Source organism: Apodemus sylvaticus, chromosome 15, assembly GCF_947179515.1.
Source record: "Apodemus sylvaticus chromosome 15, mApoSyl1.1, whole genome shotgun sequence".
NCBI classification, from domain to species: Eukaryota; Metazoa; Chordata; class Mammalia; order Rodentia; family Muridae; genus Apodemus; species Apodemus sylvaticus.
The window spans coordinates 72172977-72195526 of NC_067486.1; the positions used below are offsets into that span (position 1 = coordinate 72172977).

The following is a 22550-nucleotide window of genomic DNA, read 5'->3' on the forward strand; positions in this document are numbered from 1 at the left end:
TAGAAAGATGGGGCTGGAGGGATGGATTAGTGTTAAGAGTACTTTCTGAGCAGTACTAAGAGGAAAACTCATAGCCCTGAATGCCTCCAAAAAGAAAATGGAGAGAGCATACATTACCAGCTTAATGACACACCTGAAAGCCCTAGAACAAAAAGAAGCTATTTCGCCCAGGAGGAGTAGAAGGCAGGAAATCATCAAACTCAGGGCCGAAATCAATCAAGTAGAAACAAAAAGAACCATACAAAAAATCAACAAAACCAGGAGCTGGTTCTTTGAGAAAATCAACAAGAAAGATAAACCCTTAGCCAGACTGACCAAAGGGCACAGAGAAAGTATCCAAATTAACAAACTTAGAAATGAAAAGGGAGATATAACAACGGAAACTGAGGAAATCCAAAAAATCATCAGATCCTACTACAAGAGCCTGTACTCAACACAACTGGAGAATCTGGAGGAAATGGACAATTTCCTTGACAGATATCAAATACCAAAATTAAATCAGGACCAACTAGACCATCTAAACAGTCCCATAATGCCTAAAGAAATAGAAGGAGTCATAGAAAGTCTTCCAACCAAAAAAAGCACAGGACCAGATGGCTTCAGTGCAGAATTCTACCAGACCTTCAAAGAAGAGTTAACACCAATACTCTTCAAACTATTCCACAAAATAAAAACAGAAGGAACACTACCCAATTCCTTCTACGAAGCCACAATTACGCTGATACCAAAGCCACAAAAAGATCCAACAAAGAAAGAGAACTTCAGACCAGTTTCCCTTATGAACATCGATGCAAAAATACTCAATAAAATTCTTGCCAACCGAATCCAAGAACACATCAAAACGATCATCCACCATGATCAAGTAGGCTTTATCCCGGGAATGCAGGGTTGGTTCAATATACGGAAATCCATCAATACAATCCACTACATAAACAAAATCAAAGAACAAAACCACATGGTCATTTCATTGGATGCTGAAAAAGCATTTGACAAAATTCAGCATCCTTTCATGCTTAAAGTCTTGGAGAGAACAGGAATTCAAGGCTCATACCTAAACATAGTAAAAGCAATATACAGCAAACCGGTAGCCAGCATCAAACTAAATGGAGAGAAACTTGAAGCAATCCCACTGAAATCAGGGACCAGACAAGGCTGCCCCCTTTCTCCTTATCTTTTCAATATTGTACTTGAGGTACTAGCTTGGGCAATTCGACAACATAAGGAGGTCAAAGGGATACAAATTGGAAAGGAAGAAGTCAAACTATCATTATTTGCAGATGACATGATCGTCTACCTAAGTGACCCAAAGAACTCCACTAGAGAGCTCCTACAGCTGATAAACAACTTCAGCAAAGTGGCAGGTTATAAAATCAACTCAAGTAAATCAGTGGCCTTCCTATACTCAAAGGATAAGCAGGCTGAGAAAGAAATTAGGGAAATGACCCCCTTCACAATAGCCACAAACAGTATAAAGTATCTTGGGGTGACTCTTACCAAACATGTGAAAGATCTGTATGACAAGAACTTCAAGACTCGGAAGAAGGAAATGGAAGAAGACCTCAAAAAATGGGAAAACCTCCCATGCTCATGGATCGGTAGAATCAATATAGTTAAAATGGCCATTTTGCCTAAAGCACTATACAGATTCAATGCAATACCCATCAAAATCCCAACTCAATTCTTCACAGAGTTAGAAAGAGCAATTATCAAATTCATCTGGAACAACAAAAAACCCAGGATAGCTAAAACTATTCTTAGCAACAAAAGAAAATCTGGGGGAATCAGTATCCCTGACCTCAAGCAATACTACAGAGCAATAGTGTTAAAAACTGCATGGTATTGGTACAGTGACAGGCAGGAGGATCAATGGAACAGGATTGAAGATCCAGAAATGAACCCACACACCTATGGCCACTTGATCCTCGACAAAGAGGCTGAAAACATCCAATGGAAAAAAAGATAGCCTTTTCAACAAATGGTGCTGGTTCAACTGGAGGTCAGCATGCAGAAGAATGCGAATTGACCCATCCTTGTCTCCTTGTACTAAGCTCAAATCCAAATGGATCAAGGACCTCCATATAAATCCAGACACTCTGAAGCTAATAGAAAAGAAACTGGGGAAGACCCTTGAGGACATCAGTACAGGGAGAAAGTTTCTAAACAGAACACCAATAGCGTATGCCCTAAGAGCAAGAATTGACAAATGGGACCTCATAAAATTACAAAGTTTCTGTAAGGCAAAGGACACCATCAAGAGGACAAATCGGCAACCAACAAATTGGGAAAAGATCTTCACCAATCCTACATCAGATAGAGGGCTAATATCCAATATATATAAAGAACTCAAGAAGCTAGACTCCAGAAAACCGAACAACCCTATTAAAAAATGGGGTACAGAGTTAAACAAAGAATTCTCACCTGAAGAACTTCGGATGGCGGAGAAGCACCTTAAAAAATGCTCAACTTCATTAGTCATTAGGGAAATGCAAATCAAAACAACCCTAAGATTTCATCTTACACCAGTCAGAATGGCTAAGATTAAAAATTCAGGAGACAGCAGGTGTTGGAGAGGGTGTGGAGAAAGAGGAACACTCTTCAACTGCTGGTGGGGTTGCAGATTGGTACAACCACTCTGGAAATCAGTCTGGCGGTTCCTCCGAAAACTGGGCACCTCACTTCCAGAAGATCCTGCTATACCACTCCTGGGCATATACCCAGAAGACTCCCCACCATGTAATAAGGATACATGCTCTACTATGTTCATAGCAGCCCTATTTATAATTGCCAGATGCTGGAAAGAACCCAGGTATCCCTCAACAGAAGAGTGGATACAAAAAATGTGGTATATCTACACAATGGAGTACTATTCAGCCATTAGAAACAATGAATTCATGAAATTCTTAGGCAAATGGATGGAGCTAGAGAATATCATACTAAGTGAGGTAACCCAGACTCAAAAGTTGAATCATGGTATGCACTCACTAATAAGTGGATATTAACCTAGAAAACTGGAATACCCAAAACATAATCCACACATCAAATGAGGTACAAGAAGAAAGGAGGAGTGGCCCCTGGTTCTGGAAAGACTCAGTGAAGCAGTATTCGGCAAAACCAGAACGGGGAAGTGGGAAGAGGTGGGTGGGAGGACAGGGGAAGAGAAGGGGGCTTACGGGACTTTCGGGGAGTGGGGGGGCTAGAAAAGGGAAATCATTTGAAATGTAAATAAATTATATCAAATAAAAAAAATTAAAAAAAAAAGAGTAGTTTCTGCTCTTCCAGAGGACCCAAGCTAAGTTCCTAGCACCCAATTGGTACAATTCACTGCTATTGGTAACTCTAGATCTACCATTTTCTTTTGGGCTTCTGTGGGAACTTACACACACATGGTGAGTATTCACCAAGATACAGACATCTTCTCCTACACACACCTTTGAAAGCCAGATGAAAAGAATTATCTGCAATGACCAATTCTATCGAGAAGCCAAGAGGAAGTTAGGAAATGGAAAAAAAGCTATATTCTGCTAATTGTCGTGGATGCAGTGGGTATCCACTTATAGATAAGAAGTTATAAATGTAGGATGGTGTCAGGTTGTAAGAGATGGAGACAGCCTAGCAAGCAAATGGCAGGAGCAGATGCTACAAACCTGAAGAATGGCGTGGAGTCCAGTATTCTTGTTCCTGAGGGGCTTAAGGATGAAGCTCACATTTAGTAGAAATTCTCAGCCAGGTTCTGTAAGCTAGAGTGGCCTCTAGATGAGGCAGAAGGCTATTTAGAAGGCAAGATGAAGATCTTTCATAAGAGAGTCTGTGCTCTCAAACGTGTGTGTGTGTGTGTGTGTGTGTATACCTGTATATATGTGTATGCATGTGTGTATGTATGACTATGTGCATGTGAAGGTGTGTGTGTGTGTGTGTTTATATACCTGTATATATGTGTATGCATGTGTGTATGTATGACTATGTGCATGTGAAGGGGTGTGTGTGTGTGTACCTGTGCATATGTGATTGCATGTGTGTATGTATGACTATGTGCATGTGAAGGTGTGTGTGTGTATGCATGAATATGTGTGCAGGCAAAGGCATTGAGTCCTCTGAGCTAAGGTTAAAAGGTGGTTTTGTATTGCCTGGCATTGATGCTGGGAGCCTAACTCCTGAGTCCCTTGGAAGAACTTAACAGCTGAGCCAGTCCTCTGAGCCCAAATGAGCAGGCTTTTAGTTCCTACCACTGAAAAGTCTATTTAAAGTTGTTTGCTGAATCCTTGAGGTACAAGCTAAGTCTCTGTAAGCATTTTATTTGAAAGCCATGATCACTTGTGGTTTTTAGAGGATGTTCTCTGTTTGAGTTAGTTACCCACTAGTATATCTGTGTTCCTTAAGGCCCTCACAGAAGGATAGCCTTCGAATGGCTTCTCTCTTCTGCTTCAGCTGCCTCAGCAAGGCTCCAATTCTGACGGAATAGTCTCTTCTTGGGAGATGGTGTTCTCAGAATTTTTTTTTTACTCCCTTCGTTTTTTTCTCACAACAATCTTCATTAAAATCTGATATTTTCTAGTAGATGCTTTTATTTACAATGCACAATTGCTTTGCATTTAATTTAATCTCTTCTTTGCACACAAATTCTGCTTTCATTAGCACGTTCTATGAAGATTACATAGACTTAACCAATAAGGGTCATTTTCTCCCTCCAAAATCAGGTTTAGTAATTGAGTGCTGGGCTGCTGCCACAGTCCCATTAGGAATGTTCTTCTTTCACTGGTCTGCTATCATCTGCTTGGGAGTAGCCATTGTTTTCAAGTCTGGAATGATGCAGGGGTCACACCTCCATTGAAATAGCAATAAGACAAAATGTTGAGAAGAGGAAGTGAAGGAACATTGACTTTAGGAAGGGCTCTTTAAGCATATGAAGACCTGTGTGTCTGTGGCAAATAGTGAGTCTGTAAGAGCTATCTCTAGCCATAGCATGTGTGGGAAAATCAGCTAAGCTATATATTTCTTTGTAACAAGATAAAAACAAATATTTTTGGAAATTAAAGTTCTAATGCTACAAAAATGAGATATAGGATTTTTTTTGTCAGATAACTATGCTACTGAGCTAGAAATCCTTAGTTTAGAGTAACTTTAGCCTCAGTTACCCCTCTCAATTTGTTTGTCTTAAAAATTGATTTAATCCTCATTTTGCCAGAAATTCTTAATGGCATTTATGGATTAGGACCAAATGCGATTGATGAGTTTATAAGCACCTTATAAATGCACAGTTATGAAATGTTATCTTCTTTAAGCATTAAACGAGTTGATGAGTATAAACTAAAAAATATCATAAGGGAATGTGCATATTTTACATATGTTGATCATAACTTATTAGCTAGAAATATTAAATATTAGGCTAGGGATATGGCTCAGTGAGTTAAGTGCTTGGGGTACAAATGGGAGGTCCTGGGTTTGAACCCTTGGAAGCCTTATATGGCTGAGCACGATAAAGCACTGGGAATCCCACTGCTCCTACGGTGAGATGAGAGATGGAGAGAAAATACCTGTAAGCTTGTGGGCCAGATAGCCTAGCACACATACCTGGGAACAAGTCAGAGACTGTGCTTCAAAAGAAGATGGAAGGAGAGAGAATACATACACCCGAGGGTGCATTTTAGCCTACACATGTGCACTGTGCTGTGTGTGCTGTCATGTACATCATCCATATACACGGAAAGGAATATTTACTGCTAGTGTTAAATAACTATTTCTGAAACATTTTAGAGGGCATAGTGGCTTTTCTAAATTCTTTTGGTACAGACAGGTGGCGTACATTGTTACTCTTCCCTTACATGCCTGCCTTACAGAGAGGAAACTAATGACATAATAGAGTGCATGCCGCTCAAAGTCATGTGACTCTGGGTGGTTGCCTAGAATCATCCACATGAAAACTCTCCATCCTTTAATCTGTGATGCTGCTCTGGTCTTCTTGTGTCCATTTGGTAAAGTCTCAATCTGTCTGATTAGAAGAATCCTTGTTTACTTACATGCTGTGCTTTCCCCTTCCTCACAAGAATGAGTTTAACCTTCTCTTTTCCTAAATGCCAGCTTCTGTCTCATGTTCTGTGTGAAACATTTCCTGGATGTCTCAGGCCACAGAACTCTTCCATGTTTTTTTCCTGATCTTCCACAACAAACAAGCTATATATATAATATATAATATAATATATATATATATATAAGCACATATTACATTTAATTATAGAAATAAATTATACAGCATGCTACATTACTCCATATGCCTTTGCTTTGTCTCCTTACAGCATAGTCCAAACTTCCATGACAAACCAGCGAACAGGTTCAAAGAGGCAGAGTCTTAGCCAGCGTCATCAACTAGGAACCTAATCCTGCCACAGGAAACCTGAAATCTACAAGTTTATCTTTTATAAGAGTCACCTGAACAATGGACTGATAATCCAGACACAGTACCTGCTCTTGTTTGTGCTGTGTGCATGCAGCTCACTGTCTCAGGTTGAGAAAAGCCAGCTGGAAGGTCTTGGGTTAATTTATGGGTCTACCTCAAACAAAGTTTGGCAGGATCAGACTGGATGGAATTTTATCCGTAGAGAGGGTAGATGAGGTCTGTTAGTCAGGTTTATTAAAGAGAACTGCAAGGAATTCTTTTACAAATGTATTCATGATATTAACCCAGAAGCTGCAGTGTAGGGGAATACCAGGATAGGGAAATAGGAATGGGGTGACTGGGGAACAGGGGGAAGGGAGAGGGCTTATGGAACTTTTGGGGAAGGGGGATCCAGGAAAGGGGAAATGATTTGAAATGTAAATAAAGAATATATCAAATAAAAAAAGAGGAAGTTACCCACGCTCCAGCAGATGACCCCATACCCATGAATATATTGTCAGCACTAGGTGGGCTCTGTGTTTTGAAAAACACAGAACATGAAGTAGGGAGGGCAAATTGGGGGGAATATGGGAAAATGCTGGATGGAAAGGTATAGGGGTGGACTTGGTCAAAACACATGGTGTGAATGTATGAAATTCTCAATAACAAAATCTGCTACATCTGTAAAAAAATTACAAAACACAAAAAACCAAATGAAGTCATGAGAAATTTAATCCCTCTCTACAATGCCACCTAGAATGTGTAACTAGGTGGTTGTGTTCTTTCTGTGCATGATGCAATTATTTCCAGGGCCACATTTTATGCCCAAGATGTTGCTAGAAGGAGCATAGGGTACCATCTTTGTCCTTCCTGGTCCATGCATTTTGTTTTTCTCTGAGTGGCCGCATTGGCTTAGTATTTTGAGCCACAGGCAACTTGAACACATAAAGACCGCAACATTCCTGTTTGATTTTACATTGTTTACATCAACTCGCCAACTTAATTTTTAATGTTTTATATAGTATATTTTTCTTTAGCTATGACATATATCTGTTGTAGCTCGAACTATCTGTAAATTGCCCGTCTATTTGTCTTAGTGTTCTGTTGCTGTGCAGAGACAACAAGGCCAAGGTGATTCAAAAAGAAAGCATTTAACTGCAACGTTGTTCCCACTTTCAGAGGGTAGGTCCATGACCATAGTGGCAGGGGACAGAGCAGCAAGAAGGTAGACATGGCACTGTGCAGTAGCTGAGACCTCCCGTCTAATGCTTCAGCAAGAAACAGTGAGACTGGGTCTGGCATGGGCTTTTAGAACCAATGACGTAATACTCCTCCTTCAGTCTTCCCCACAGAGTCAGACCACCTACTAGAGATAAATTGCACAAGTAATATGTGCTTATGGGGGCCATTTGTATTCAAACCACCTTGTCACTTATTAACATATCTTCATTTATATCCCAAGGTTCAAAATCTTCCTCAATTTGTTCCTCATTTCCACAACAAACTATATATAGAGAAGCACATATTACATTTAATTGTAGAAATAAATTATACAGCGTATTAGGTTACTCCATATGTCTCAGCTTTGTCTCCTTAAGTAGACTGTTTCATATTTCTATAAAACAGAAGAGATCTCTCCGCTGTTGCTCAGTGTCAGCGCATGATCGTGTCTACTATTGCGCTCAAACCCGACAAGCGAGTCACAGTAAGAAAACTGAAACAGGTTCTGTCATGTTTTAAAAATTACATTTTTACGTTTCTTTCTGCTATTGAGAGATTATTGTTGCAGATTGTTTGTTAGACATATATCCTTATACTTCATGTGTTTATTTGGAGGAGCAGGGACCCAAGAAATTTCAATCCATGTAGACTCTTACAGTCCTCCTAGCCTAGCATGTTTTTTACAGGTGAGTCATTTAACTCACTGGTGCTTTTTTGAGTAAGTAATACTATTGCAGAGGTGCACCAAGGCAGTGTGGCTCTCCTTGTAGTATTAATTTTCCCCCTCCCTCTCTGTCTTCTTCTTTCTCTCTTCTCATCCATCTCCCTTTCCAGAAATATCTTCATACTATTTCCAATTAATAAAATTTTAATATCCAAAATTTAAGTCCATTGTAAAAATCAAAGGGATTTATTCACATGCTCAGTAATCTTTTTCTTTCTTTTTTTTCTTTTTTTCCTTCTAGCCCTCTTCAATCTAATTCCTGTGGGACTGCGTGTGGTGGCCATCCAAGGAGTAAAAGCCAGCCTTTATGTGGCCATGAATGGAGAAGGCTATCTCTACAGCTCAGTAAGTTCAGTCCTGTGTGTGTGTGTGTGTGTGTGTGTGTGTGTGTTAGTGAAGCAATCATTTAAAGGAACTGATGTCACCTTATAATTTCAAATCAATTTTGAGGACTGTTGTAAGAATTTTACCATTTGGATGTTAAAGGTCTTGCCCCAGGGAATGAGAATGAACCAACCATTTTCTGTGATATATATGTTTTTACATCTAGTTTAAACTTCTAGATAGTGCAGTTTGGAACTTATTCTTCTGGTCAGTTCCAAGAGTAAGATATTTTCCTTTGTTAACTCTCCTTTGGGGATAGCAGATGACTTATAGAGGATCTTCTTTTATATTATTATAGAGAAAGAACTTTCCATAGATGCACCCTAATACATCATATTCTCTAATTAAAAGAATTATCTAATTTAAAGAATGAAAGTTTATAGAATGAGCTGTGGATCAGGAGCAATGACAACCACATATTATACTCACATGAACATAGCACACGCGCGCGCGCGCGTGTGTGTGTGTGTGTGTGTGTGTGTGTGTGTGTGTGTGTACATCACTTTTTCATTTTATCTTAGTTTTTGGACCTTTGAAGTGATGGTGTTAGTCCTTCTATGTATAACATCTCTCTGGATCTACAAGTGACAAATGGTATAGCACTAGTAGCTGATACATTTTTAAGTATTTAAAACATATTTTTAAGTTAATACTATCCTGGTTGTTCTTTCTCATGATTTTAAATCCATAACCTGAAAAAAAGTAGCTGTTTTGAATAATTTCTGTTTTTCATACCAGAATTAGTTGTTTGTGACTCATAAAAACAATGTCCCTTGAAAAATCACAGCTAAAAGTTTCTACCCTCTCTGTAATCTTGGTCATTGCATAGACTGTCTAGGAAGTCCATCTGTGATTCTCAGCTGTGTGGTAAACACTGAATAGTGTTAGTATACTTCAAGTAACTATTTACTGTGTCTCTCATATATGATACATGCTTATTAGTAATGCCTCTGTAATCATATTACGTTTAAGCTGCTATCGTCTGAATGTTTCCAACCACCTATGATAAATATCATGTAGCAGGTAGGCCAGCTTCTCTGAGGTGATCATTGCATGTTGATTGCCTTTATTGCTGTGACACACTCTGCCCCATAAATATGTATAATTAATGAGTGAGTTAAAACACAAGATAATTTTAAGAGATTAAAGGTGACAATCTATTTCTGAGCATATTCAGATCTGAATTTATATTTATAATTTACATAACTTTCCATTTATATTGATCACATGTATACGCCATACATGCACACACGTTTCAAGTTGATCAAAATCATATTTAAAGATGAAAACTTTTTCAGGCAAAGTAGCAGGCATTCATTTTTTCATGCTTCATGGTATATGCACTGACAGCTCTTAATGGAACATCATCAGGAAGACCTTTTAAGATTTTCTTTAATATTTTTCATCACCAGAGATTGACCTAGGGACTCACGTGTGCTATGCAAGAGCTCCACCACTATACTATAGCTCCAAACCCTCACAAAGTCACTCAAAATAGAAAAATTAAAACAAGCCTAAAGAAAGGCACTTTGTTGAATTATTCTAGTTGGCTAAACAACAGCAACAAAAACTTTGCTTGGGATAAAAACTAAAATGTGGAGAATACCTGAGGATGACATCCCAGACTTCACAAGATATGTAACAGCTTAGGGTGCAACACTGCAGAAGCTACAGGGCATCTGTCACTAAGCTAGAGTAGATTTTTGTTGGCCAGTGGTTGGTGTTAATGGGTGAGGCAGAGTGGGGTGAAGATTCCTCCCTTATAGCTGTTTTCAAAGTTATATTCTTTCTATATTTTTTATTTATAAATGAGACTAAGTAGATGGGTTTGGGGGTCTGTAGGAGGGAAATGTTCCAAAGAAACTTACGGTTGGAATTGATTGCACTTGGAATTCTGAAATAGACTCATTACTTTTGTAAAGCCATCAATCACATACTGAATTAGATACTCTGCCATTGAAGATTGCTTTTATTAGTTGCTTATAAGATTGCTTATAGAATCATAGTGTTTCTTTGATAGGATGCCAAGGTCAAGTATCCTATATTTAAGCAGATCATCTCTGGCACAGGTCATCTGGTTCTCTCAAAACACCTGCCTCTGGCCCAGACAGATATGGTGAATACAGGTTTAAAACAGCCTGTAATGGGACTAAAGAGCCAAATATCAGAGATCAGAGTGTATGGCCTCTCCATTCTCTGTACTGAATTCCTCTGTCTTGTGTCCTGCAATGAGAGATGGGTGCAGAGACCTTGTGGTGAGTTCAAAGGCAGTTGCTAACTTCAGCTTTCCTGAAGTGTTTGCCAAGTGCCAAGGCTTGAAGTTCTTTGAAGAGCAGCTTTCAGTTCCCTGTGACCTGTGCATTAGTGCACATCACTGAGAGCCATCAAGAGACACGTGGAAGGAGGGGCAGTGGCTGCTCAAACCGCAGAAAGTCCTAGGGAAGCAGAGTCCAAGAGGAATCCCTGGGTGTTATCTTTTCCATGCTATCTTTTGCTGCTTTCTGTTGAGGTCTAAGCTGCAGGTACATTGTTACCTTTGAGTGCTCTTCATTCACTCAGAAGCAGGAGGGAAGATGAGCAGTGAAGTGGGCTGATTGCTGTAGCATGGAGCAGGAAGGGATACTGTCCGAAGCAATAATCTATATGTGTATTTATATCATCTATATTATATCGATTTCTATCTCTATCTCTTTCTCTATAGATACCTATGTCTATATCCAGATCTATAGATAACCTATATCTGTATCTATCTATATCTATGTCTCACTATATATTATCTGTATCTGTATCGATACATAATCATTGCATTTTACATGTTTAAACCTATTTTGTTTTTTTATCTTTTTAAACTCTCTCGCATTACTGAAACTTTCTCTTTCTTTTACTCATGGAAACTTGAGCTGCACTTCTGGTCTTTTAGTGGTTGCCTCTAGTTTTCAGTTTACACACACACACACACACACACACACACACACACACACACTGTTTTGTACTCCTGTCTTCAAAAAGGCTCATGTGCTATGGGATATTTTCTTGGCTATTAAATACAATGGCTCCATCTGATTACCTGTACTTTAAAATGAATTATTTGTCGATAGCTTAGATTTTACCAGCCTTTGAAAATAATCTCTGAGTAGTTTGCATATGTGTGTTGCATAACCCTATGCATACAAGGGTTAAATTTAGTTTTGCTGTGTTTACTGTTTCTATAACCTACATGAAATATTTCATGATTTTCTGTGTAAGGGTCCATGTGTAGTGACTTCTTAGATTTTGTGTGAGAACTCTGTGTAACTGGGAATTTCCTGCCTCATGAACACATGCTTCCTTTGGTTTCTCCCTTTGACCACAGTACAGGAACTTGTGCGTGTCTCACTGGACCAGCATTTCCCCAGGCATCCCTCAGATGATATTGCATTGGTTTCTGGCATCTGTTGTTGAATGTAGGACTTTGTGGTCAATTTAATATTTCCTTTTACGTAATCTCTATAGAAACCTAAATAATATTTTCATTTTATATTTCCTGTTCTTAAACTGTCTCTACCTGTTAGAAATTTATAATGGGCCTATAATCCAAAGAGTTATAATTCTCCAAGGCAAAGACATTTTAACTTGTATCCCATATTCCTGTCATGTCTTTTGTGCTATTCTTATGATGTAAGCTAAGAACAATCAAACTCATTGTGTTCAAATTTTATGCAGTTTTGTGATTTCAGTCATGGTGTTTTTTGTTTCTGAATGTTAAATGGCTTCTATTAATATCCTCCTGTTCTTGATTTATTTCTTCCTGTTTTTTTTATTGTGTAGTTTTTTCACTCTTTACAGAAAGTCATTAACTTATCTTTCCAAACATTTCTAACATAATTGGTCAGTATTTTCCATAGTTATAAATTCATATTTTAAGCATTAATTTTCCCAAGTGACATTTTATAATCACATTTGGGTTAGATTTTTAGAATCAATTCGTTAAGTGTTCAGATTTTTGGCTTTGGGGCACGTCTTTCTCTTTTGATAGTTCTTCCTGTGAAGTTTGCTGCTAAACTGAAACAATTCTTTGGTAGCTTCTATTGAGCCTCCAACATCTCAAGTTTAGAATAGTTTTAAGGCATCCCCAAGCTCTTATCCTAGGGCAAAAGTGGAGCCTGGGGTGAGGGGTGGTTTTGTCTAGTTGATTTTGAGGTCATGGACTGCACTGTGCTTTAAGGTAGGCATATCATTATTTCACTGTGTGATAGCTCAGTGAAGCTCACTCTATTAGCAGGTAGCCAGTCTCTGGTCCTTGATTTGTACTCAAGAATTTTAGTTACATCAGCTGAGTTGAGAGAACTCTGGGCTAAATAGCTTTCTATAGGATGTGAAGTCAGGCCGGCCAGAAGCTGCAGCTGGTTTGATGCCATCTCTATTCCATGGAAGTTTGTGGTTGCTTTGACAGTGTTGATTCTGGCAATGTCGCGAGCCTTGAGTGTTTTTTTTTTTCATTTGTGTTGACCTTTATTTGGAATGACAGGGTACATGATACTGTAAGCATCTCTCTCTCTTTCTCTGTCTCTGTCTCTGTCTCTCTCTCTCTCTCTCTCTCTCTCTCTTTCTCTCTCTCCACCCTTTCTGGTTTAAAGGGCATAAAGCAATTTTCCATCTTAATATTTTTGCACACATTTTGCTGTTAGTCATATCTACAGTTTGGGCAACAGATCTCTAGAACTCTTTTAATTGCAAAAACCAAAGACATATGGCCATTAAAAACATTTCCCCATTTATCCTTCCAATAGCTTATTTCACTTAGCAAAATGTTTTCATTTTCATCCATGTTATAGCATGCAGTATTTGTTTTGAAAGCTTAGTACAATTCCACTGTGTGTATTTTCTTGTTCATTCATTTATTGTGAAGCATTTACGTTCCTTCTACTAATTGGTTATGGGATTAATGCACTGCACATAAAGATACAAATATGTCTACAAAATCACATGTCTCTGCATATATGCCTAAAGATGAAGTTACTAGATCATACAAGTCTATTTTAATTCTTTTGGAGAACTCCAGACTGTCTTCCATGCATCAGCACTGTTTTGTGTTGCTACCAACAATGCAGAATTGTTCAAATGCCGCTTTCTCAGCCAACACTTGATACTTTCTGAATTCATTGTTTTGCTTTTGACAATGGTCATCTCATCTCATATGATCAGCCCAAGTACAGTTTGAATCAAGGTTTAATTTTCAAGGTGCCAAAGCTCGCTGACATTCTGTGCATCACTTATGATGTCTTCTTCATAGTCTTGTGAGACTAACACATTTTGTTCCTTCTGCAGTTTTCATTTGCTTGCTTGTTTTATCTCTTTGTTGCTCAGGTGGAGCTTGCTTATATATGATAGATATTTACTCTTTTATCAGGTCCTACTCACAGATATTTATTTTCACACTACAGGTGGCCTGTTTTACTTTCTTGGTTGTTTTTTGTGAAGAACTTCTAGTTGGTGAAATTCCCCAAGCCTTTCCCCTTTGTTCCTGTTCCTGTTCCTCTTGGTGTCCTATAGGGAGGGGGTTCTTGGCAAATTCATTGCCTTGAAATTGTGATTCTTGTTTTCTAGAAACTTTGATTTCAGCCTTCACATTTGATGCTTTAATCTATGTTGAGTTAATTTTAAAAAGAAGTATGTTTTAAGGTTATGAAGTTTTCCCAGTATAAGCATTAAAAATGTGTTTGATTATATATGTTTTAAGTCAGAAACTCTCAGGATAATTGCTTTATTTTTCCATTTGTTTTGGACTTTGTTTTGACTTTTAATGTGCATTATTTTTATTCTACAGGAAACGACATTGAGATTTGCTAAAAATGATATTGAATATATAGAATGTTTTAGGTTATTTGGATATTTAAGCAATTTAAGCATTCTTTTATATGAGCTTGGGATGCCTTATTATTCATTTGTATCTTCTGACAGTTTTTTATAGCAAAGTTTTTAAGTGCATTAGTTTTAACTTCTTTGATTAAATTTAAATTCACTGTGCCTTTTTGAAAGGAGTTTAAAACAATCTTAATGTAATTAAATAACACTTTTTTTTAAAGTAGAGTAAATGAACACTCTTTCATGGCCTGAGAAAAAGCCAACTGAAACAGACATTTTATGTAAATTTTCATTATATATAAATTACATTATATGCATATAGATTGTGTCTATGATTTAATTTTTTGTGGTTTAACTTGCTCTGCTTTGATGTTTAATTTGTCTTACTTTTAAGCTTTATTCTCTTTGAGTTTTATGTTTTGAAATGCCTATAAGACCACCTAGAGTTTCTTAAATGTATACATTTAGGTGGGAGTCAAAAGAAGAAGGTAATATTTTCATTACACACAAAAGAGAGCAGAGCTTAAAGTCTATGTTATCTATAAATTTAGTCAGATCAACATTTTTATACTGATTAATTTGAACTGCAGCTTGTATACATGACTGAATTGCAGAGTAATATCATTGAGCCTATACTGTAAGTCTAGGTCATTTTTATATTGTGCCTAGGAAATTGGTAATGCAGTTTTTAGTAATTATGATATACATTGCTATGAATATTTGAGGATGGTTCTGCAGATTGATTGAAGATAGAGTTCTCTCTTCTGAATCTGTGATAATCACAATTCTTCTAGCAGCCCAGCTACAGTGTCAGCAGGAATTTCCTTTAGAAATAGAAAACTGGAATACCCAAAACATAATCCACACATCAAATGAGATACAAGAAGAAAGGAGGAGTGGTCCCTGGTTCTGGAAAGACTCAGTGAAACAGTATTTGGCAAAACCAGAACGGGGAACTGGGAAGGGGTGGGAGGGAGGACAGGGGAAGAGAAGGGGGCTTATGGGACTTTCGGGGAGTGGGGGGGGCTAGAAAAGGGGAAATCATTTGAAATGTAAATAAATTATATCGAATAAAAAAAAATTAAAAAAAAAAGAAATCACCATTGAAGAGGAAATAAAATGCCTCTTTCACATTAAGATGCCAGCAGTTAGCTGCTGATTTGCTGGTAGGTAAGCTTTGAATACATCGTTGATGACCAAGATAGATGTTTTAATGAGCATATTCTCTTATATATGTAGTCTTTCACTAAAACCTTGCCAAGTTTAAATGCATTGTATATTCTAAGTAATAAAAGAAAATTTTCCTAAAAATTAGCTATCATTAGTTTGGGAAAAGTCTGTGTGATGTTTCAGCCAATGTTAGTTTATGCCTAAATCTTATCCAGTGTACATTGATTGGTGCTATTTCACATTCCAGACACTGTATTAGACACTGAACATACAAAGGCATTAATGATGAAAAACTCCTTATCCTTTTAAAGATTATACAGATTGTTGTAGGTAACTGTTGTTAGGAGCTTGCACCACATAAAATTTAGACATCCCAGTGCCCACCTGCACTTCTGACACCCAGTCAAAGTTCATGACACTAACACAAAGTTCAGAAGAGCCACAAAATTGTTCTCTTGCTTGATGAATTTTTAGAAACAAACAGAATTCCTATAAATATATTGTTTTACTCCTAGTTATGAGTTATGTTAGAGAAGAGATATAAGTTAAATTGGCCAAGGTAGGACTAGGCATAGAGCTGAGAGGTAGAACCTTGTCAAGCACCATGAGGCCTTGCGTTCAATCCATTGTTAAGACAACAAAATAAAACAGCTGAAGGGCAAGCGGGTTAAATTCTGCAGGAGCACCAAATACACAACTCCTGTTCACCTTTCTGTGGAGTAAGAATGTGCCAATCTTTTGCTTCAGTGAGCAATGGTGATAGAGTATTACTGACCTAGAAGCTCTTCAGAGCCTCTGGGTTAAGAGATTTCACTAGGGCTCCAGTAGTTTGTAGGCATGATAAAATGGGCCAGATGCCTCTCTAGCTCTGAATGAATGACACAAAGCTCCTAGCTTGAATTACAGTTGTCATTCTTTGACTAGGACATGTCGTTCAGACAAAGAGGTTGCCTCCTGGTGTTTAGGGATAAAGTTAAATTCCTGATGTGCTACAAAATCACCCAACAGAAATGGATGTTATAGCACACCGTGTTAACTTGGCTCCACCCCCACAATCGTATTTGCCTTCACTGTTTTGAAGCTGTGATATTTACAATCCTCTTGTAGCCCAGCTCCAGTGTCAACCAACTAAAATGCCCCCTTTTCCTACAGTGTGTGTGTGTGTCCCAACATGAAAGAAGAAAACAATGGAAAAAGAAAGTTTCTCCTTTGGCATGTCAGCATTTGGAAAGTAAAATCTTAAGTGAATGATTTGGACAACTCGGGCGCCTTGACATTTGCATCTGGAAAATTATACTTAAAAGGCAATTTGAGTAATTTGCATTTTAATGAAGTTTGATGTACTTAGCATACATGTCACTGACATTTCATTGATTAATAATGATTAATATGTTTGGGAAAGCTCCATTTTTTATTGTAATCATTGTTTATTTTATAAGCTTTAAGTAGTTATCTCCCAAATATGAATTAGGTAGTTTATAAACTGATGATCGTTTTCTTTAACAGAAAGATCAGTTAAAATTACATTAACAGTACTATTTCTTTAACACTGCCTGAACCTGTACCAATTATATGTGAATCTATGGCAGTGGTAAATTTGCTTCTATAAGTCTGTCTATGTTCTAGTGAGTAGTAAATTTTCATGACAGCAGCTGTAAGAACTGCCAGCACAGCACTATTAATGGCTATGTTTGTGCAAATAATAAATTTTTGGTTGTTTAACAATTTAAAAAATGCTTTTAGATTTGTATTCAGGTTTCAAAGCAATACTGGGAAAGAGGTCAGAAGTTAGTTTTTAGCTATTGATAAAGAGCTGTCGCTTAGACAGGTAGTTGATCTAACTAAGCAGATCTTAGAAACGGGACCAGACTATAGATCTAGGTCTGAACTGAAAACCTGTAAGATTTTCATAATGTGATTCTGTCCTTGGACTTCTATGTAATGACACCTTCCCATTGTGGGAAGTATGGATTCTTCTCACAGAGATGAAAGCTGAAGTCTCCAGATGAAGACATCTGCCAAAACCTTGCTGAGTTGGTTGATGGTAACATCGTGCAGCCCAATTCTGGCAATAATTAATTGGCTGTTTGGTAGTTATATTTGTAATCATGCTTTTGATTGGGACATTCCAGTCCACACTCTGCATTTCAGTTTTCCTTAACCTGGCTCGTGTGTGTGTGTGTGTGTGTGTGTGTGTGTGTGCGCGCAAATTTTGTTAGTCGTGCAACTCTTGTGTTGATACTGATCAAAGTTATAGCTTTAAAAGCCTGAATTTCCCATACTTTTCTTTCTGTAGTAAAGAAATGCTTTATCAAAGAGGTATGGAATTTAAAGAATAGCCATAGTACCTTCTGGGAAGCCACCTACTTCCCTTCATCTCAGTGAAAAATGGCCTTACACTAAAATGTAGTGTTCTTAAAAACAGAGTGTATTAAAACAGAGACATAAAGCTATTCCTTACAGAGTATTCATTTCATTAATTTGTTCATTCACTCATTCATCTTTGTGTGTATTTGTGATATCAGCATATGTATGTGTTCATGGGCTCATGTATGAATACATGTTTGTACACATGTTGAGATCATAGATTAACTGCAGAATCTTCCTTCATCTCTCTCCACCTTATGTTTAGAATAAGGTCTCTTACTGACTTGGAAATCACCGACTGGCAGTGTTGGCTATCCTGTGAGACCCAAGGATATTTTTATTTTCACCTGTGTAGTACTGGGATTACAGACATGTACCACTGTGCTTGGCTTTTACATGAGTGCCAGGGCATCTGATCTCTCATTCTCATGGCTGCATTCCAAGTATTTTACCCACTTGGCCATCTCCCCAACTCTTCCAGTTCAATTTAAATTCCCTTATCAGCTTACTTCTGCCTGGAAACATCTGAAATTGGTTGCCTCTTAGGAAACATACTCTTCTAGAAGGGAGAAGAAAGAGAATAAAGCAGAGGGGAAGGAGAAATGGGTGGGGCTTTGTCATTAATATCAAATGAATCCTGGACTTTTAAAATCACCTGAAAAAATAAAGTTAAAGTCAGAAGCTTTCTAAACAATTATATTGTTAAAAATATAATCCAGGACACCAGGCAGTGGTGGCACATGCTTTTAATCCTAGCACTTGGGAGGCAGAGGCTGACAGATTTGAGTTTGAGGCCAGCCTGTTCGAGGCCAGAGTGAGTTCCAGGACAGCCAAAACTACACAGAGAAACTCTGTCTTGAAAAGTCAAAAAAAATTTATATATTTAATCTAGGTCATAAATGTAGATTTTTCCTCTTCATTAATTTATGATATTTTTGAATTTTGAATCATTTCTTTTCATCTTATTCTTTTTTTGTCCACAGCATCTGTTCCCCAAATAACTTGTTTTGCCTATTTTGTTTTTATCCCATATGTATGAGTGAGCTGGACTGGGATGTTGAATTAAGAGAAAAAAATGGAATCTTGACAGCATGGGAATCTGGCAGTTCACTACTTGCAAACATGTGACATAAATTCTCATCGGGTTTTTCTGTCTATTTTTTGGTGGAAGAATTAAACATCAGTTTTATCTCCACTGGGTTAAGTGATTGTAAGCACCACTCGCCATGTAGGATGCTTTGTATACCTGACTATCCTGCCACACCACATGTTCTTTGATGTTAGAGAGTCCACATAGTTTATTTTACACTGGAAGCTGCATGCCGCTCCAGCGTGAAGACTTTAATCTTGTTGACAGGTCAATAGAGAACCCTTGAGCTTAGCTGTTGTGATAACTCTTGTCTGTCTGGTCTTAACAGTCTATACAAGAATTTTCCAAACTGTGGACTTTCCAATGCAGTTAATGATTTACCTTTAAATAGACTCTGGCAGCTGCTTACTGTACAGTAGCAGATTATGTTGGTCATATTCATGACAGTTTGTAACTTCCAGAAAACATTCTTACTTTAGCCCTAAAGCTGGCCTACACGGTAAAAATTAGCATATGTGTTTCTACTGATGGTTTCTATTGAAGAAGAAAAAGAAGACAGTTCCTCAGAACAGCATGAATGAAGACCTGGGCTTGAATAATTTAAAATCATGCACATTTTTAATTTTTCCTTTCTGACTTAAGTACAGTGTGTAGCATATATGTTCAACATTAGCTACAACAATGTTAGTTGCTGCAATGAATATACATGTATATGTATGTACATAAATTTATATTACTTATTTATGTTTTATTTTGTTTTCAATACAAAGTCACCCTTGTAGTTCAGGATAACCTGTGGCCCATGTTTGCTTGGGATTGACAGAAGATGTGTCTCCGCTTCTAGGATGCTGGGATTATAGATATGAGCTACCACACATGCCAGCCAGAGACATATCTAAGAAGGCACTAAGAACTGTTAGTTCTTTGCATCCACACATGTAACTACCTCACCTAATCTGATATGTTTAGCTCCCTTGGTCCCTGGGTGAGTTTTTACAAAATACTCATCATCTAAGTAGGGGAAATTAGCTTCAGTCCCAAGACTGGACTTCATCTGAACAGAAGTTGACTTTAAAAGTAAAACAGAGATTGGGCCTCATCCAATAGGTTATATAATTCCAAGGGTTAAATGCTTAATACACAATCATCCAAGCAACACAAAATGGACTCATCAGGCTGTGTTTATATGCATGTATGTGCATACATGTATTTATACATTTTACATATGTAGAACAATAGTGATTAAAGATTGGTGATCATGAATTTGAGAGGAAGTTAGACATGGGAGGAACTGGAGGGAGAGGGATTGAAAGGATGTAAATACAGTGCTAATAAATGATGTCTTAAAAGAATGAAAAATTACAACAAAAACAAACAGAAAACAAAAACCCATAGCATATGGAGGTGAGAGCATGGACCTTTTATCCCCACAAAGGTCTGAAATGTTGCATGGTTCAGAGGACAGCAGGTCTGGGATGAAGCTAGAGCAACTACACATCGATCACATCCAGTCTCCACCCATACCACCTTAAACATTAATAGGTTTGCTCTCCAATTCTCTCTGGCTCTTGAACAAGAAAACACAAAACCTAATTATTCTTCCTTTTGCTCCCTCCAGCATGACCCATTTTTCAATGTTGGGGACCTCTCATTTTTGAAATGTCTCTATATATGCCACTTGAAGGGGAGCATACTATATGAAATAAGTCTGCCACCCATGGCTTCCCATCAGAGAGGAAAAGAGAAGGATGTTATAAGCAAAATTATACTAAAGGAAACAACAGGTTTTCAACTTGCAGCTGATATTTTGTTGTCATTATTGTTTAATTGAAATGTAAATGGAATAGAGATAAAGTAAAGGAGAGAAACAAGAGGTGAGACATCGTGAAACCACATCTGTAGAAGAGTTAGCTGGTTAGGTAGCAAAATAGCATGAATGAAGCAAATAAAAAAGATGTAATAGGTGACTCAGTCAGAACAGTAGTAGAGAAAAGGAGGCCACTAATTCAGTGTTCTTTTCATTCATCATATATAAGCACCAAAATATTATCTCTGTACTTTAAATCAAAACCTAGTCATTGCAATGGGAACTTAATTGCACATATCAAATACAAGCACTGTATATTTCACTCAGCTGAAGTGGGAAGGGTTTTATTATTTTGAGTTCACAGAGCACATAAGCCTCCCATGGGGAATGTACTTGCCCTGGTTTATTCCAAATGGTTCTAGTTTGTACTGATTTCTTAGTGAAATTTTTGATAGACATGAATGAACTCTCAGAGGTGTCCTGAATTTGTGATTTGGACAATGATTGTGTAGCTGCCTTATGCACATCCATAGATGGGAGTTAGTGGTAGACTTAGGTGTCAGTGTCAGTGGTAGACTGTGGTGTCAGTCATACTCAGAGCTTTGTGGCTAGCTTGTAGCTTTTCTAGTTTTCTTTTCCAGGACCAAGATTTGTTTTTGGTTTATTGAGACAGAGCCTCATTATTCTGCTTGAGCCCATCTCAGGGTCCTCTTGTCTTAGCCCTAAGTGAGATGTCCCAGGTGGCCGAGTTTTACTTTTGTAATCCCACTTCTCTGTATCATCTCTGAAATAGATTTGGCCATGAGTCAAAGAGAAGCTGTAAAAAATGCTATAAGCGATCACAGGCTTAAGGTTTTCCATGGAAGCAGAATTCTTGAAGTAAGCTGTTATTGATGTTGGATGGATGGTTCATCCAGTCGACATCCTGGTAGAAGATGGCTCCTGCATTCCCACCAAGTAAGTATACATTCTAGGCAGGGGAAAGGTGCATAGGAGTTGAAATGGTAATGTGATCAAGAAATCTCTACCCTTCTCAGATGTCTAACTGATCTCTACTTACAAATTTGTAGATACGGATACCATGTGGTCACTTCTTGGTGCAAATGGATCAGAGTAATGCCTAGTTTTATTTATGTTTTATTTTTAATTTTAAGCATTAGACTTTACCATTTTCATCGAGAATGTAGTTTTCTTAGTGAAATTCAGCATCCAGAGCAAATTGCCATAACTAGGTAATTTAAATAACAGGTTTAATTCTCACAGCTCTGGAGGTGAAAGGGAGAGAGAGAGAGAGAGAGAGAGAGAGAGAGAGAGAGAGAGAGAGAGAGAGAGAGAGAGAGAGAGAGAGAGGGAGAGAGAGGAGAGAGAGAGAGAGAGAGAGAGAGAGAGAGAGAGAGAGAGAGAGAGAGAGAGAGAGAGGAGAAGCAGGATCTTTCCTGTTTGTTCATAGAATGGCGCTAATCCCACGATCAGGGCCCTATCCTCGCGATGCATTTTCATCTCAAAGGAACCTTCCAAATAACAACATGGACTCAACATGAGTTTGAAAGAAATATAGGTATTTAATGCTTAG

At 37.9% G+C, this 22550-nt stretch overlaps 1 protein-coding gene across 2 annotated transcripts in view; it reads left to right on the forward strand.

Annotated features, from left to right (window-relative positions):
* Fgf12 (fibroblast growth factor 12) overlaps window positions 1-22550 on the forward strand; it is a 563409-nt gene that overhangs the window by 373060 nt on the left and 167799 nt on the right. For both annotated transcript variants that reach the window (XM_052158018.1, XM_052158017.1), the window contains one exon: window positions 8557-8660. In XM_052158018.1, coding sequence (XP_052013978.1) covers window positions 8557-8660 — 104 coding nt within the window. The remainder of the gene's footprint in view (window positions 1-8556; window positions 8661-22550) is intronic.